The sequence below is a fragment of the Bos grunniens genome, chromosome 10 (genome assembly GCF_055505025.1).
Source record: "Bos grunniens cultivar Pamir isolate PY7600 chromosome 10, Bosgru_T2T1.0, whole genome shotgun sequence".
Taxonomy (NCBI): Eukaryota; Metazoa; Chordata; class Mammalia; order Artiodactyla; family Bovidae; genus Bos; species Bos grunniens.
In genome coordinates this window covers 43,749,836-43,769,223 of record NC_141174.1, presented here as the reverse complement: position 1 = coordinate 43,769,223, position 19,388 = coordinate 43,749,836, and the positions used below count along the sequence as shown (strand labels likewise).

Below are 19,388 nucleotides of genomic sequence, written 5' to 3'. Positions count from 1 at the left end.
GTCTCCAGCCCCGTCGCCGGCGGAGGCGGGCGCGGGCGCGTCCCTGTGGCCAGTCACCCGGAGGAGTTGGTCGCACAATTATGAAAGACTCGGTTTCTGCTGCTAGCGCCGGAGCTGAGTTAGTTCTGAGAAGGTTTCCCTGGGCTGTCCTTGTCCGGCGGCCTCTGCTGCCGCCTCCGGAGACGCTTCCCGATAGATGGCTACAGGCCGCGGAGGAGGAGGAGGTGGAGTTGCTGCCCTTCCGGAGTCCGCCCCGTGAGGAGAATGGTACTGGACCCACTCAGGCCCCGGTTGGGGAATGGCCCGGGGGTTGCGATCAGGGAAGCGGGAGGACTCGGCTGGCAAGTGTGTGAGCGGGGCCGCTCTTTCTGGGGCGAAGGATCTCGGATTTGCGTTGAGGCTTCCGGACTTGCCCTGACGGGACAGGAGTGCGGATCTTTTCGCGGGTGAGGGGCAGGAAGCAGGTAGCAAATCTGGCGCCACAGCTTATTGCGGGAATCCCCTGAGCGGAGCCTGGGCTCCGGGGAGGGCCCCTCGAGGCGGCAGAGGCGCGAGCCGGGGAGGACCTGGCGGAGCTGAGCGGCCGCAGCGCGCCAGACGCAGCGCTCAGCCTCCAAGCTCCGCATCTCCCGGGAACGTGTTCCTCCTGGCGCTTGTTGCTGGCTGATAAGAGAGCCAAATGCTCTGCTCAAGTTCCGCAAGGAAGGGGAGGGAGGGCTGAGAAGGGAACAAAAAAGGGATAGAGGATACCGGTTTGGAACTGTGCCTTGTTTGCTGCGCAACGTGTACTCCACAGGTACATTTTCTTTTAGAGCCAAAGAGGAGGGATTTGACGATATTGACGCTAGCTCTGATTTGGAATTTTCTTTAGCAAGAATTAAGGGTTTTTATTGGGCTTCCCAGGTGGCTCAGTAGTAAAAAATCCGCTTGCCAACGGAGGAGACGCGGGTTCGATCCTTGGTGTCGGGAAGATTCCCTGGAGGAGGAAATGGCAACCCACTCAAGTAGTCTTGCCTGGGAAATCCTATAGACAGAGGAGCTTGGCGGGCTACAGTTTATAGGATCGCAAAGAGTGCGACACGACTGACCGACTAAAACAATAATAAGGGTTTTATTGGGGCGCTGCTGTAGGTACGCGAGACGATGCGTTGTCTGGGTTTGTGTCGAACCACCTCATCCGTTGCCGTAGAGAAGGGTTGGTCGTGTTTTAAACCAAAGGTGCGGAGAGGGATGCGGCGCATTGCAGCTTTTTGATAGAAGTTTTTGTTAAGGCCAGGAATAAATTAGAAAATTTCTTACAAAAAAAGTCATTTAGATCAGGGACTTGAAAGAGCGGGTAGGTGTTCCTGGTCAGTACTTGAACTAGATAGGCTTCAGGCGAACAACTCTCCCTCTGCTGGAATCTGGCAGGTATACTTTTCTCTAGAAACGAATTCAAATGCCATACAAAACTGAAACCACGAATATAGTTACACTGACTAAATAGTACATCTTTCCATTATTTTCCACCTTTTTGGGTAAATGTAAAGTCAATAAAAATGTCATTTTACCTTTTTTCATAAATTTTAAAAAGAAGGATTTAAGTTCATCTACCAACACTAAACTTTAACATTTATTAGTTAAGTGGATTTTAAGGGAAACTTTTTTTTTTTGGTGGTGGTGAGGGGTTGAATCAAACTGGTTTTTATTAAAAAAAAAAAAAAAAACAGCAAAGCATTAATAATGACTCTTCAGTGATGTGTCTCATTTTCTTAAATGGTAAATAGCATACATTGAACATACCATTTAAGTATTTAGAAAAAATTTAGATACATTAGAAAAAGGAAATGGAGGTGATTCATCATCTTCAAAACCATTGCTTCCTACTGTTTTGTTAAAGCAACCAGATGACTTTATTTCTAGTGACTTTCTAGTGAAAGTCAATTTCTTAGTCTTACCTTAGGTCCTGTTCTTAAGTCCAGCCTCTTAATGTCTTGCTGTTTACATACGTTGAAATGCAGCTTTCAAAATTTAAGATGTGTTTTTCTTGTGTTTGCTGAGTTTCCACTTTGTCCTGTCCTTTATATATGTATATATAGCAAATGCACTCTCCCAGACAACATGTTTGTATACAACATTGTTGTTTCTACAGGGAGAAATTCTCACTTTAAAATTTGACAAGAAGAATCTGGTTTTATTTTTTATGTTTCTTGGGTCCTGACTGCTGTTGAGTCCTGTGATTTTCCCTACAATTTCCAATTATAGTGAAACCTTCGGATAACCTAAGACTGAGGTTCTCCAATAATGATAATTTGTTGAGCCTCCTGCACTTTAAAGTCAACGTTGTGACCTGAAGGTTTCCCGAAGTATGCTGTAGTTATAATTCCTACTATAAAATCTTCTGTTTCTGGTAGTCATTTTCTTCTTTGACACTAAGAGAAAGTGTACAAGAATGTTCTGTACTGCTTTGAAACTAATCAGCCAAATGACCAAAAAAAAAAAAAACCAATAAATACAAGTTAAACTGGCATGGAATAAAATTTCTTACAAAATTAAAAACTATGGCTATTAGAAGTATTTGTTTTATTCATTTGGTTAACACTTAGTATTTACTAAGGAGAAGGAAATGGCAACTCCAGTATTGCCTGGAGAATCCCATGGACGGAGGAGCTTGGTGGGCTACAGTCCTCGGGTTGCAAAGAGTTGGACACGACTGAGCAACTTCATTTCACTTTAGTATTTACTATATTCTAAGTACAAAGAGTAGGACATGACTTATGAAATGACTTAGCATGCAGCATGAACAAGCACTGGAGTGGCAGAGATGTGATAGACAAGCTTCTACTTTCAAACCACTTACATTCTGGTTATTTATATAAGAACTATCTGTCTGTTGTCAAAGGAAGATGCCTACCTTACTTCACAAAACAAATACTTAAGTGTCTACTGTGTTGTAGATTCTATGATACTCTGTCTTGAAGGGCAGTATAGATATGCAGAAAAGCAAGAGAGTTCAGTCGCTCAACCATGTCTGACCCTTTGCTATCCCATGGACTGTGACACTCCAGGCTTCCCTGTCCATCACCAACTCCCAGTGCGTGCTCAAACGCATGTCCATTGAGTTGGCGATGCCATCCAACCATCTCATCCTGTCCTCCCTTTCTCCTCCTGCCTTCAGTCTTTCCCACCATCAGGGTCTTTTCTAGTGAGTCAGTTCTTCGCATCAGGAGGCCAAAGTATTCAAGGTTCAGCTTCAGCATCAGTCCTTCCAATGAATATTCAGGACTGATTTCCCTTAGAATTGACTGGTTTGATTATTGCACAGATTACTGTGAAAGTATAGGATAATCAGACAGAAAAGAAAGTCTGGATAGGCTTGCAAAGGAGCTGATATTAAAGGTGAGTCTTGTACCATGTGTGCTAAGTTGCTTCAGTCGTGTCCAACTTTTTGTAACCCCCCAGACTGTAACCTGCCAGACTCCTTTTTTCCATGGGATTCTCCAGGCAAGAATACTGGAGTGGATTGCTATGCCCTCATCCAGGGGATCTTCCTTACCCAGCGATCGAACCAGTGTCTCTTACATCTGCATTGGCTGACAGGTTCTTTACCAGTAGGGCCACCAGAGAAAAGGCAATACTAATTAATTAACCTGGAAGTAGAAGAGATGTAGAATTGGTGGTTTTAGTTTGAGGGAACTGAGCTTTAGAAGAGAAGCATCCATAGTTCATCTGACATCTATTATACTGTACATAGTTTAGAATGAATAGCGTATGAGATGATATAGTGTACTAGTGCGAGTGTTATAAAGATAGGCAGGGACCAGTTTTCTGAGGGCAATGTATGTCAGGAAGAGAAGTCTTGATTTTGTTCTGGAGATTAAGGATCCACTGAAGGAACAGTATGGAAGGTGAATTGCTGTGTGTTTAAACTAAAAACGGAGATCATAAGAAGTCTTTAGCAAGACTCTGAGCAAAATATTTAGGACTTGAAATGAAGATGGAAAGAAGGAACCAACTGAGGTGTTTAGTAGGAGTTAGAATATTCAGTACTTGGTTCCTTCCGGGAAGGGTGTTTGTGTGTGTGTCGGCAAATGTCAGTAGTAAGAACCAGATGTAAAATGAAAACATGAAATAGTTGAAGTCATTACTTTAATACGTGCACAGTGTAATGTTTAAAGGCAGTACTTAAAATATGTATTTTTGATTTTGATTTTTAAATGAAGATCTATTGATGCAATAACCTCTTAAGATTTAATTTTGAGAATTTTGCCAGTCATAGATATTTTTGATACAGTGCTCTGACATTCTCTTTCTTTAACATTCTAATGTGGGAAATTTGAAACATATAAAGGTGTAATAGTAAAATGAATCACCATATACCCATGACCCATTTCAACAGTTTGAAACATGTGAATATTGTTTCTTTTATTAACTCTCTCATTCTCCATCAACTGGATAATTTAAAAACAAATCCCAGACATGGTCCATCTATAAATACTTCATTATGTCTATCTGTAAATCCACAGTACTGTTGTGCTCAGTCGTGTTCCATTCTTAGCTTCCCCATGGACTGTATCCCACTAGGCTCCTTGTCCATGGGTTTTTGCAGGCAAGAATACTGGAGTGGGTTGCCATTTCCTATTTGCAGGGATCCTCCCAACCCAGGGATCAAACCTGAGTCTCTTGCATCTCCTGCATTGGCAGGTGGGTTCTTTACCACTGCACTTCCTGGGAATCTCTTACAGCACTATTAGCACACTCAAAATTAATAATTCTTTAATATCATTAAATATTCAGCATATTGCCTTAATTCTTTTTTTTTTTTTCCCCATTTGATTTGTTTGAATCAGGATCCAGAGAAGTCTACATAGCATTTGGTTTGATAAATAATTCTCAGTCTCCGTATCCCCCTGCCCACTGCTTTTTTTCCAGTCTTGTGATTTACCATTTAATAGGGGGAAAAATGCATTTCCTTTGCCCTGCAGAATTTCTCACAGTTGGGATTTTGTTGCATGTGTCCGTGTGGCATCGTGTAGCATGTTCCTTTCTCCTCTGTATTTCCTGTGAAGTCGTGGTTGATCTTAAGACTCTTAGATTCTTGTTTGATTTTTGGTAAAACTACTTAACAGGTAGTGAAGTATTTTGTATTGAATTACATTAATAGGCACATACCGTGTGGCAGTTTTTCTCTTTTAGGTGTTAAAGATTATCTAGTGGGTTGCTCAGAGAAGGCAATGGCACCCCACTCCAGTACTCTTGCCTGGAGAATCCCATGGACGGAGGAGCCTGGTAGGCTACAGTCCATGGGGTCACTAAGAGTCAGACATGACTGAGCGACTTCACTTTCACTTTTCACTTTCATGCATTGGAGAAGGAAATGGCAACCCACTCCAGTATTCTTGCCTGGAGAATCCCAGGGACAGAGGAGCCTGTTGGGCTGCCATCTATGGGGTCGCACAGAGTCGGACACGACTGACTCGACTTAGCAGCAGCAGCAGTAGCAGCAGCAGTGGGTTGCTGTTGTCAGCTGCCTGATCTTTTAATCGTGAAGTTTCCCATCATATGTTCACATAATAGTCGCAATTGGTGATTATTGCCATTGCTTAGTTATTTCATTCTAGATATCTCTTTCTCCTTTTTGGCACGGGTGATGGGGGGAGCCTTTCAGCATGTGATTAAATTGTACAGTTTTTTGGGGGGTGGGTAACAGCTTTTGAAATGCCTGTTTTAAGTTTGGTGCCTGGAAACACTTCAGAGTGGTTGAGATTTGTTTAGAATATGAGCAACATTTGGCTATCTATGGGAATTTGAACTGAGTCATTTATGTGAATTAGTATTAAAAAAAACTTAGATGTGTATCACTTTTATAGCGTACTTTGCAAATTATTAGATTAGTTTGAATATGAGTAAAAAGTGTGACTTGGAGAATTGGACCTCTTCTAGTTTATAAAAACAATTGGTTTAATTTGGTTTAAGCTCATACATTTAGATATTTTGTTCACCCTTTGGTTTGGTTCACCTTGGATTTAGAAAATTATTCTGAATCTTTTGGGGGAACATGTATTTAGTTTCCTGACCATTTAAAGGTTTTAGAACCCTGTTAAAGAAATTTTAGATATGGAGGTAAGCAGTTCTTTGAAACTGATAGACATGCCTATTCACTGAAGCATTTTTTGCCAAGTCACACTCTTTTACGAGCATCACTGTTACTGTGTCTGTGAAAGGCAGATGATAATCTTTTTTCTACTTGACCTCAGGAGCAGTACTCGGATTAAAGTCTGTGAAACACTGTCCTTCCTTGCGTCATGAAAACATGTTCGCAACACCTCAAGTATCCCAGCTACCACACTTCTGGAAACTTCAACCTTTGGAAACCCAACTCCTCATAGAAGGGAAAAAAAGATTTTGAGCCAAGCCATTATCAGAAATATGGCAACCTTGAGCCCAGAGTTCACTGGTTGAAAAATATGTGCAAAGTGAAATTTAATAGGCTTACTTACCTACTTTGCTCTGACAGTTTGGTAGTACACTAGAAACGATAGAAGTTATCTGGGAAGCAGACTGCTACTGCAAGGAGGAGACTGGAGAAACATTCACTAGAATAGAAAAATAGGACTGTAAATTACCCTTTAGTATGTGAACCAGTTCTTCCTTGTTTTTGAGTATTTTACCATACCCAATACCTGGAAGGGCTTCCCTGTAGCTCAGGTAGTAAAGAATCTGCCTGCAATGCAGGAGACCCTGGTTTGATTTCTGAGTTAGAAAGATCCTCTGAAAAAGAGATAGGCTACCCACTCCAGTATTCTTGGGCTTCCCTTGTGGCTTAGCTGGTAAAGAATCTGCCTGCAATGTGGGAGACCTAGGATTGATCCCTGAGTTGGGAAGATCCCTTGGAGAAGGGAAAGGCTACCCACTCCAGTATTCTGGCCTGGAATATTCCATGGACTGTACAGTCCATGGGATCGCAAGGAGTTGGGCATGAATGAGCCACTTTCACTTTCTTTCACATTTTCAGTACCTGGAAGATACTCTACCCAGAAGGTACTCCTGACTAAAAAAACTGTGTGATAGGCTTTAGACAAATTTTCACAATATTAGCTAACATGTATTAGCATATTAGCATTTTGGAGAAGGAAATGGCAACCCACTCCAGTATTCTTGGCTAGAGAATCCCATGGACAGAGATTCTAGCAGGCTACAGTCCATGGTGTCACAAAGAGTTGGACACGACTAAGGGTCTAATATTAGCATTTAGCTGTCATTGTTCTAAGTGCTTTGAAAAAGTGAAAGTGTGCCTGGCTCTTTGTGACCTCATGGACTGTCGCCCACCAGGCTCCTCTGTCCATGGAGTTGTCCAGGCAAGCAAACTGGAGTATGCCTTTGGATGCTTTTGTAGCGTTGCTACATAGAGTATATATACTATGTTATGGTCCTTTGGTGTTCCTAAGTTTGGTATATATAGAATTATGTACATCTTTTTATGGATCTTGGTTTTTTATTGAAGTATAGTTGATTTAAAATACTGTACTAATTTCTCCAAAGAAGACATACAGATGGCTAACAAACACATAAAAAGATGCTCAACATCACTCATTATCAGAGAAATGCAAATCAAAACCACTATGAGGTACCATTTCACACCAGTCAGAATGGCTGCCATCCAAAAGTCTACAAATAATAAATGCTGGAGAGGGTGTGGAGAAAAGGGAACCCTCTTACACTGTTGGTGGGAATGCAAACTAGTACAGCCACTATGGAGAACAGTGTGGAGATTCCTTAAAAAACTGGAAATAGAACTGCCTTATGATCCAGCAATCCCACTGCTGGGCATACACACTGAGGAAACCAGAAGGGAAAGAGACACGTGTACCCCAATGTTCATCGCAGCACTGTTTATAATAGCCAGGACATGGAAGCAACCTAGATGTCCATCGGCAGATGAATGGATAAGAAAGCAGTGGTACATATACACAATGGAGTATTACTCAGCCATTAAAAAGAATACATTTGAATCAGTTCTAATGAGGTGGATGAAACTGGAGCCTATTATACAGAGTGAAGTAAGCCAGAAGGAAAAATATAAATACAGTATACTAACGCATATATATGGAATTTAGAAAGATGGTAACAATAACCCTGTGTACGAGACAGCAAAAGAGACACTGATGTATAGAACAGTCTTATGGACTCTGTGGGAGAGGGAGAGGGTGGGAAGATTTGGGAGAATGACATTGAAACATGTAAAATATCATGTATGAAACGAGTTGCCAGTCCAGGTTCAATGCACGATACTGGATGCTTGGGGCTAGTGCACTGGGACGACCCAGAGGGATGGTATGGGGAGGGAGGAGGGAGGAGGGTTCAGGATGGGGAACACATGTATACCTGTAGTGGATTCATTTCGATATTTGGCAAAACTAATACAATTATGTAAAGTTTAAAAATAAAACAAAATTAAAAAAATAAAAAAAAAAACATAAAAAAAAAAAACTGTACTAGTTTCATGTGTACAGCATAGTGATGCAATATTTTTATAGATTATACTCCATTTAAAGTTATTATAAAATACAGGATATAGTCCCTGTGCTGCACAATATATCCTTATAGCTTATTGTTTTGTTTTGTTTTTTCATTTTAATGAAATTAGGTTTTGGAGATTGTCATGTTGATACATGTAAGGTTTAGTTTATCCCTTTGAGCTGCTATATATTATTCCATTGTAGGAATAAAAATAAATAAATATAAAATGTTATCCATTTTACTATTGGGCATTTAGGTTGTTTGCAGTTTTTTATTACTGATGTAACATTCTTGTGTGTATCATGAGAATTTTTCTAGGAAGTATATAAATAGAATTGCTGGGTCACAGGGTAGGTGCATCTTGAACTTTGTAGGTATTGCTGGAGTGTTGAGTAAAGTAGTTGTGCAGTTTCCACTCCCTCTAGAACTGTGTAAAATTCCCTTTCTTTTTTCCAACATCTTTGCCAACGTTTAATTGCTTAGGTTCTTCTGTTTTGCCCGACCCATAAATGTAAAGTAGTTCCTCATTGTTCTAATTTACATGTCCCTGGCCATGAATAATGTTGTTTTTTTTTTGGGAATGAATAATGTTGTGTGTCATTTCAGGTTAAAAGTTTTTGGCTATGGTTACTTTCCTTCTGGTGAATTCCCTTTGCTCAGTTTTCTAATGAATTACATTTTTCTTCTTTACTTGTAGAAGTTCTGTGTGTAGTCTGGACAGTATTTTTTATTGTTTGTTTTTTGTTTTATGAGCTACAAATATCTTCTCCAGTCTCTAACTTGTTAAGTTTTTATTTTGTTAATGGTGGACTATTTACTTGTTTTTAGATTGTTGATGTATATTGGTTTTTAGTGTAATAAGTTATCAGTATTTGAGCGACTGATCTGATCTGATCTGATTTTCTTTATAGCCTGAACTTTCGCTTATCTTGAAGTCATAAAGCTATTTATTTATTTTTGGTAGAAGTTGTAAAGTTTTGCTTTTTCACATTATGACTTAACCCATCTAGTATTCATTTTGGATTCTAGTGTAGTGGTTCGTATACATATAATAATCATACTGTCTCCTGATTTGTACTGCTCTCTCTGAAATCGCTGGGTCGTGTCCAACTCTTTGCAACCCCGTGGATGGTAGCCTACAAGGCTCCTCTGTCAATGGGATTCGCCAGGCAAGAATACTGGAGTGGATTGCCATTTCTTCCTCCAGGGGATCTTCCCACCCAGGGATCGAACCCAGGTCTCCTGAATTGCAGGCAGATGCTTTACCCTCCAAGCCATCAGGGAAGCCCATTGCTCTCTCTAGCACTCACCAACTTTTCTTAAGTGCAAGTTCCTGTTTTCCAAGTGATATATTCCATTATTCTGTTTGTCTTTTTTGTCAATGTATTTATTTGGATTTTTAGTAATCTTTAGGTGTCTACATAAAATTTCTTGACTTTGTATAAGAAATTAAATTTTTTGCCAACATATGTATCATCCTTTTTCTCATAAAACAATAAGTTTTGATCCCTTTTCATTTTAATAAAAGTTCTTTATGGTAAAATGATAAATTATTCTGAGTTAGACTTTATTTAGAATACTTGAGAAATAAATTACTGCTGTTTGAGCTAAATTAAAGTTGGTCACTTTTTAGACTCAGTGTCTGATCTTCAGTTATTTAATATGTTGGACTCCATGGAATGACACAGTGGCAACTGCTCATACTTAGCTTTATCAGACATTTTCTATCTTTTAAATTGGAGCAGTACTGTAGTGGTAAGCAGGTAGGGTAGCAATCTCCATGAGGTCAGCAGGGCAGCAAAACCAACAGAAAATAAGATTAAATGTAGAAGTTGGACTCTCTTTGCAGACACAGTCATGGTATGAATCTGATTCTTTTTATTTATTTTTGGCAAAAGTCTAACAGTTTATTGGAGCAGACTAGAAAAGTAGTCACTAAAATGACAAAAACAATTTTTTAAAAAACTTTTGATTTTATATTGAAAACAATTAACCAAGTTTTATTTTTTAATGTGTAAAACTTTGCCAACTATTTATTACTCCACAGAAGCTTTTCAGCAGTGTCTTTAAAACCTGTTCGGAGAGTTCACATCTGAATTATCAGTAATATCTAATTAGTTAAGTGATTGGCAGCCTTTTAAGCATAAGAGCAGAACTCTATAGAGTAGGGGCCTGAGTGCCAGGTCTCCTACAGAGGAAATCAAAGAATGCCAGCCATTTTCAACGTTTTGCTTCAAGCTAGCCTTAAGTTTTCTTTGTCATTATGCCTTTGCTGACGGACATGTTGTCCAATGTACAGAATTACCACAGAACTCAGAATTTCTACATCTGTAGTTTCATTTAACTTTTGTAAGCTGTTGCAGTTTATTAGTAGGCAAGCTTCCTTTTAATTTGATTGGCTTTTCTTTTGAATATGGTCACATTTTCCTGTTTCTTCTTATATCTACTAATTTTTGATTATATCGTAGATGTTGTGAATGTTATCTTGGAGAGACTGTGAGTTCTGTTTTAGTCCTCTGAAGATTATTGATTTTCTCTTTTAAAGTAGTTGCTACCGATTGAATGTTTATGTCTTCCCAAAATTCAGTGTTGATGTTATTTAAAGACAGGGCTTTGGGAAAGTAGTTAGAATTAGAGGGGGTCATGAAGGTGGGGTCATTATACAAAGAGACCAGAGAGCTTGCTCCCTATCCCCACCTTGTGAGGACACAGTGAAAAGACAGCTGTCTGCAATCCAGGGAGGGGGCTCTCAGATGCAGACCTTATTGGCCCCTTAATCTTGAATTCCAGTTTCTAGAACTTGGAGCAAATGAGTTTTGGTTGTTGAAACCAAAGTTGTCTTATTGTATTTGTATGGCAGTCAGGCTTCCCCACTCCAGTACTCTTGCCTGGAAAATCCCATGGATGGAGGAGCCTGGTAGGCTACAGTCCATGGGGCCGCTAAGAGTCGGACACGACTAAGCGACTTCACTTTCACTCTTCACTTTCATGCATTGGAGAAGGAAATGGCAACCCACTCCAGTGTTCTTGCCTGGAGAATCCCAGGGACGGGGAAGCCTGGTTGGGCTGCTGTCTATGGGGTCGCACAGAGTCGGACACGACTGATGCGACGCGGCAGCAGCAGCAGCAGGCTTCCCTGGTGGCTCAGAGGTTAAAGCGTCTGCCTCCAATGCGGGAGACCCGGGTTCCATCCTGGGTCGGGAAGATCCCCCGGAGAAGGAAATGTTAACCCACTCCAGTATTCTTGCCTGGAGAATCCCATGGACGGAGGAGCCTGGTAGGCTACAGTCCACGGGATCTCAAAGAGTCAGACACGACTGAGCGACTTCACTTCACTTCACTTTTCACTTCATTGCAGTCAGAGCACATTAGGATAGTAGTTGATTAACCTGACTGTACTCAAATTCCAAACTCTGACTCCTTCAATGGGCAGTAAAAATATCTGTTCGGTTAGTTACTCTATTCTTAACTGACCTGCTTGGAATCTGCCCCATGTATGCATGCTTCATGGGTCAGCTAGATTTCAGCAGTGTTAATATGCAGTATTTAGGGTTCCCTTTTTTTGTGACTCTGTCCTATGCAGGACTTTTCCCATCACTTTCCAGCTGCTGTTGTCACCTCTAAGTTTGTATTCTGGTTCTTCAAGCCAGTAAAACTATGGAATTTCTATTGGAGTTTTAGCTACTTAAGTAGGTATGCAGTGGGGCCTCTCTTAGCCATAAAATAGGAAACTCACTCAGTACTGTTCCTTTATCCTGAATACAAACTTCATCTGATTCCTTCCTGCTTTTGGTTGCCTGTTCAGTGCTGCTAAGTAGTTTTCTTTTTTTTAATTTTTATTTTATCCTGAGTTTATGGTTATTATCTTTGGAGCTTTAGTCCAATAGAAGCTCCATAGCTGGAGGCTCCTTTCTAATATTAATATATAGAATTGTTGGGTGTATTTAGTTGTAAAAATAGATTGATTTTCAGTGTTACCTTGAAGTAGAACTTTTAAAGCAGTCCTTTTTTTTCCCCCTCAATTTTCACTATCAGTATCTAGTCAAGAAGGATGTGCTGGTACTGATTTGTTTGAAGAGTAGAATGTGGTTAGTAGACTTCTTTGTAGCATATATGCCCCTTATTACTAGGAGACAGGAGGAATCTAAAATTGAATTTTGAAGCATTGTTGAGATATGACTGTGTGGGGCGCATTTTGCTAAAAACATGGATCATAATCTTCAGAGCAACTTTGTGAGATAGGTATATTATTCTATTTTATGGGTGAGGAAACAGAAGTTCAGACACTTAAGGTTGCATTAATAGAATAACCAACAATGAACAGGTTATTCTGAACTCCAGAATCTGATCTCTTTTACCACTGAAGATCACGTTTCCTTCTTTTGCTAACATTCTGTGGTTATAGTTTTTACTTTATCTAGAACATTTAAGTTTAGGAATTTTCAGATTTGTGTTTGTAGTGTGCCATCTTTTGGTAAAATACAGTAATGCAGTCTAGCAAAATAAGGATAAAATTAGGAATTTTTATATGTATTTATAATCCAGGGCACATTTTATTGGATTCTTGATTGTAGAGCAGAAGCTCAGAATTTCAAAAATTGTAGAAACCTATTATTGGGAATGATTTGCCATTATCAGCTGGGATATGTCACTGTCAGGCATAGGAAGCCAATCCCTAATGTAATCAATGAATGCCATAAATGACAAAACTGCTGTGTATGGGGAGAATATATTTATATTTGGTGTTTACACAAACAGGAGAGATGGTAAACTCTTGAAATAAACTTGGTGAATAATGAAGGTAGGGGAAACTGTGATAGTCTTGAAGCGTGGTAATGTTTTTGTATGTCTCTGTAGGCACAAAATTTGATAAAAATTTGTGAACATCAGAGTGACACTATTTAAGTGACTTAACCAGTTCAGTTCAGTTCAGTCGCTCAGTCGTGTCCGACTCTGCATGTGACCCCATGAATCGCAGCACGCCAGGCCTCCCTGTCCATCACCATCTCCCGGAGTTCACTCAAACTCACGTCCATTGAGTCAGTGATACCATCCAGCCATCTCATCCTCTATCGTCCCCTTCTCCTCCTGCCCCCATCCCTCCCAGCATCAGAGTCTTTTCCAATGAGTCAACTCTTTGCATGAAGTGCCCAAAGTACTGGAGTTTCAGCTTTAGCATCAGTCCTTCCAAAGAAATCCCAGGGCTGATCTCCTTCAGAATGGACTGGTTGGATCTCCTTGCAGTCCAAGGGACTCTCAAGAGTCTTCTCCAACACCACAGTTCAAAAGCATCAATTCTTCAGTGCTCAGCTTTCTTCACAGTTCAACTCTCACATCCATACATGACCACAGGAAAAACCATAGCCTTGACTAGACGGACCTTTGTTGGCAACGGTTTACTAAAGTTTTGGATGGATTTGTCAGAGACTACTATGAAAGATTTGAAGTTGTGAAGAGATAGTACTGGCTGTTTGTTTATTATTTTTAATAAGAGTGATAAAATGAAACTAACTATGAGTACATTTGTACCAGTCCTGCAATTTAACAATGTACCTGTTTGGGTAGTTTTATATTTTATCATAATAGACAAATGAGTACCGAAAGAAAGTGAAAGTGTTAGCTGCTCAGTTGTGTCCCACTCTTTGCCACCTCATGGACTGTAGCCCGCCAGGCTCCTCTGTCCATGGAATTCTCCAGACAAGAATACTGGAGTAGTTAGCCATTCTCTTCTCCAGGGGATCTTCCTAACACAGGCATTGAACCCATGTCTCTGCATTGCAGCCAGATCCTTTACCGTCTGAGGCACCAGGGAAGCCCTAAATGAGTACTAGAAGGGACTCAAGTGTTTTAAGTTGTTGGTGATTGAAAGTGACCATTTCTGGGGAAAGAAGCTAGGTATATGTACTCGAACACTGGATATTTTTCCCTCAGTAATGTTTACATTTCACGTTTACATCTATTTATTTAATGCCTTTTCTATTGAAATTCCTGCAGAAAAAAATAACTTTGTTCATGTACATCTGAGACTCTTTAGCCCCATCTTGTTTTTCCTGTCTTTAGAAAGCAACTCTTAATACAAGGGTCTACTGGGATTGTAGGCCTGGTAGAAGGGACGCTAATTATATCCAAGAAACAGTGCAGGGGAAGACTCTGAAGGACATGGCATAGACTTGTTAGATGGAATTGGCTCAGTGGAATTGTGAGATTTTTTTGTGGGACGCTTTTGTGAGATTTAGAGCATGGGTTGGCAAACTATGCCATGTATACCAACTCTGGCCAAGGCCTGTTCTGGCCAGGGCCTAAGCTCAGAATGGTTCCTATATTTTTTAGTGGTTGAAAAACAAAACAGTAGGTGATAGAGGCAGTAAGTGGTCCAAAAAGCCTAAAATATTTACCATTTGGCTCTTAATAGAAAAAGTTTGTTGATTGCCCATATAGAGTATAGCCGTACTTCTCTAAGTGCAAGTCGCTCAGTCGTGTCCGACTCTTTGCGACCCTATGCCTGAATACTGGGGTGGGTGGCTGTGTCCTCCTCCAGGGGATCTTCCTGAACCAGCATCTCTTAATTCTACTGCATTGGCAGGGAGGTTTTTTACCGCTAGTGTGCCCCTTGGAAACCCCACTGTTGTGAATGGAGTATTCTATGAGTTCCATCAGGTAAAACTGACTGATAGTGTTTAAGTCTACTCTGTTCTTTCTAGTTTTCTGCCTACTTATCCAATCAAGAAAAAGAGGAGGGGGGAAAAAGGGGCTGTGAATTGTACAAGATTGCATTTCTTAACCTTTATCTAAGCCGTATATTTTCAAGTTCTCCCTAAGATGTTTTCCTCTTGACAAAACTCCTTAAAAAGGTCCACTGTATTGTTAATTAATAAATTTGCTCCTGTTGTGTTCACTTTTCACCCATCTTTCATTCATGCTGTAGGCTTTAGGCCTGTGCTCATGAATTGCAAATAATTTAGTTTTTTAAAAAACATGTAGTTCATACTGAAGCAATCTGAGTGCGTCTCATGCTTGTATATTGCTGCTGTTTTAGTGTGTTATTTGCATATGTTGAATGTTTAGTTCTAGAGTCTGATTTTGATGGACTTCATTACTGTATCATGGGACTGAGCTGCCTTTTTGTTTGCAAATAAGCTCACAGAGAGAAATTCCAAACAAATCTTTTGTCTTGCTTTAACAACCAGTAAAAATATAGCAGTAAGTACAATCACTGAGCTGTTCTCCCCCACCCCAGCACAGTTCCAGTTTTTCTAAGAGAGAAGCAACCCTTTAAAAGATAAATCACAGTATAATTTTTGTTATTATAAACCCATTTTTATAATTTAAAATTTTATTTATTAATTTGGCCATGCCAGGTCTTAGTTGCAGCACTCAGAATCTTTAGGTGCAACGTGTGAAGAAATGTAGTTTTCTTGGCCAGGGATTGAACCCAGGCCCCCTACATTGGGACATGGAGTCCTTAGCCACTGGACCACCAGGGAAGTCCCTGCATTTAAAAAATATATATTTATTTATTTTTGGCTCTGGTGCATCTTTGTTGCTGAGAGGGCTTTTCTTTAGTTGTGGCGAGCAGGGGCTACTCTCTAGTTGCGGCTTCTCATTGTGGCTGCCTTTCTTGTTGAGAGCACAGGCTCTAGGGCACATGGGCTTTAGTAGTTGCAGCACGTGGGCTCATCCTCTGTGGCACCCGGGCTCTAGCGCACAGGCTCAGTAGTTGTGGCGCACCGGCTTAGTTGCTCCGTGGCATATGGGATCTTCCCAGACCGTGGAGAGAACCTGTGTCTTTGGCACTGGCAGGCAGATTCTTTACCCCTGAGCCACCAGGGAAGCCCCCTGTGATTTTTAATAATAGAAGAGGAGCATGATAAAAATTTCATGAGTTTAAAGTGTAAGTTAGTTTTAGTAAAAATTCAGCCTCACATCATCATGTATTAGAACAGCCTACCAAATGATTATTTTTAAAGTTACAAACAGAAGTCACATGAATAAATGTCTCCCAGTCCAGATGCGCTGCCTACCTTCAGTGTACTATGGTTCTGGAGTGGGAGAAGGGTGTAGGATAGCAGTAATATCAGAAATCTGACTGACATGGCCAGATCTTTTGGTTGTCAGGACAGTGCTCTCACTGTGATCCTGGGGATGGTTCCATTGTTCTGTAGTTGCATAAGCAGTAGAGGGAATCATGATTGCATATCCTAAATAGTGTAAGCCTCTTTGGTGGGCACATTTGCTTCAATTTTCTGAGTGAAATGAGAAGTAGGTCATCAGTTGAGAATAAGAATGGTGAATGAGGGTTGGAGGTTTGAGGAGAGGAGGAGATAGTGTGAAATCGTATAGGAGAATGAGAAAATGGACATCATTAAGGGATGTTTGTGGTTTTAAAGTGAAATCAAAAGGTGTTGTTTTGTTTGTTTTTTCCTGTAGTCGCATTAACATAGGCAGTTATGGAATGGATGAGGAATTGGATTGAATCAGGATTGGGTTTGCCGGGTGTATTCTTAGTTCAGTAAAACTGAAGAGAGTCCTATTTTTTTTTTTTTCCCCCATGAGAGATATGTAGGTAAAGCAGATTCTTCAAAGGAATATCAGACTTTAGTTAGAATAAGAATGTGGTGGAGGGACTGTGTTAATTGAGCCTTAGGGTGTAGGACATTTTCCTGATGAAGGGTCATGGGTTCTAGAGGGCATTCTGTGAGTTTTAAAAAATTTGTTTATTTACTTTTGACTGTACTGGGTCTTCAGTCACTGTGCACAGGGTTTCTTTAGTTGTGGCAAGTGGGGGCTACTCTTCTTTGAATTGCATGACTTCTCATTGCACAATGGGCTCTAGGCACATGGGCTTTAGTAGTTGGAGCTGCCAAGCTCTAGAGCATAGGCTCAATAGTTGTGGCACACTGGCTTAATTGCTCTGTGGCATGTGGGATCTTCCCAGATCAGGAATCAGACCTGTGTCCCCTGCATTGGCAGGTGGATTCTTAACCATTGGACCACCAGGGAAGTCCCCATCCTGTGGTTTTTGTAACTAGGGGATCATGGTACACTGCTTAAGTGTACCATTCACTTAAGCATGGATCACTGCTTTAGTGAATGTATTTAAAGGAGAACCATTGACCTAGAAAATGGACATTTTGAATGAAGAGACAGAATTTTGCAACCAGAATTAGATTAAAGGATATGCTAAGGTTTATGATTAGAATATCTAAAGGATTTGAGAGGAACCTGCAAACTTCACCATCATAATTCTGTTTAGAATATCTCTTCTCCTAGGGGCTTCTTTTTTTGTTGTTTTTGATTTGGCCCCCTGGTTGGCTTATGGGATCTAATTTTTCCAACTAGGCTTGTACCCTTTGCATTGGAAACTCCCCTGCCTAACCACTGAACTGTAGAGGTTTCATTAAGGAATATAGGCTCTTCCTTTTTGTATTGTCCTGGTAAGAAAGAGGCAGATAGAGAAGGGAAAAGAGATTCTGATAGAGAGCATGCTAATATCTATATTTAATATATAGTAATATCTATAGACATATTAGATATATAATTAATATTTTCTATATATCTAACATGTATGTTATATGGAGGATGAAGCTCAAGATCTTTAATCTACTCAGTCCTAATTTGTGGAGTTTCACTTTTTTCAATATATAATGCCCCATCTCTTTCTAATCAGTCACCAGTAGTAGGGTACAGAGGCTAGGGATCCAAGCAAAAACTTAAGTAGTGGTATAAACAGTAATTTTTAAAAACCTTTTAAACTTGAAATTGTTTCAGACTTACAGTAATTGAAGGAAATGTGTTAATCTTCCACTGTGATCCTAGATTTGTCTTACTCTCCCTGTTAATTTTTGTGCTGTATTCATTTTAGGACTGTCATATATAAGATTGTTCTAACAATCTGGTGAATCATACATTTGAAATCATGTAGTAACCTGTTGCTGTCTAGCATCTCTTTTTTTCTAGTATTATTTTTCTTTTGATTAGAATTTGCTTGATGCATTTTTGGGTGCCTGTGCCATTAGCCATTCCATGCCCCTGTACTTTAGGTATTTATCTTAGAAACAGAACAGAATATATCTAGGGGTTTCTTTTGGCTGTGTCATGCAGCCTATGGGATCTTAGTTCCCAGACCAGGGCTCAGAGGACCCAACTTGCGCCCCCTTCAGTGGAAGCACAAAGTCTTAGCCACGGGAATGCTTGGCAGGTCTCTGACAGTCACTTCTAATTGGCTGTAAAATGATCCACTTCCCGGGATCGTACCAGCCCCTCTTGAGGTTTTTGGCTCTGCATAGCACTGTTGATTTAGTATCTGCATAGTACTGTTGATTAGTAGTCTCAAACTCAGTGGATTTAAATGGAATGATTCTCATATTTTAGGTGTGCTGTCATCAGTAAACATGTTATATGTAATAAATAGTGAACTAAAAATGGAATTTTTTAATGTATTTTTTATTAAATTTTTCTTTGTAATATTAATTGGTTAATTTATAAACAGTCTTTTTAAACTTTCTGTTTTAGTCCCAGAAATCCTGGATAGAAAGCACTTTGACCAAGAGGGAATGTGTATATATCATACCAAGTTCCAAAGACCCTCACAGGTAAGTATACTTCTCTTTATTCTGAATTCTTATAGAAATTTAGATGTAAATTACATTGCTATTTTATTAAAAACTAAAGTTATTAATTATTTGTAGTTACTGTTGGGTGAAGGAAATGGCAACCCACTTCAGTATCCTTGCCTAGAGAATCCTGTGGACAGAGGAGCTTGGTGGGCTGCTGTCCATAGAGTCGCAAAGAGTCGGACACAACTGAAGCGACTTAGCATGCATGCATGCGTTGGAGAAGGAAATGGCGACCCACTCCAGTGTTCTTGCCGGAAAATCCCAGGAACAGAG

The 19,388-nt window shown here is 40.1% G+C and overlaps 1 protein-coding gene across 1 annotated transcript in view; it reads left to right on the top strand.

Annotated features, from left to right (window-relative positions):
• Window positions 1–19,388, top strand: part of TRPM7 (transient receptor potential cation channel subfamily M member 7) — a 109,711-nt gene continuing 90,323 nt past the window's right edge. The window contains exons 1-5 of the mRNA XM_086319039.1: window positions 1–349; window positions 427–637; window positions 694–796; window positions 6,237–6,310; window positions 19,012–19,091. Coding sequence (XP_086175165.1) covers window positions 81–349; window positions 427–637; window positions 694–796; window positions 6,237–6,310; window positions 19,012–19,091 — 737 coding nt within the window. The 5' untranslated portion in view covers window positions 1–80. The remainder of the gene's footprint in view (window positions 350–426; window positions 638–693; window positions 797–6,236; window positions 6,311–19,011; window positions 19,092–19,388) is intronic.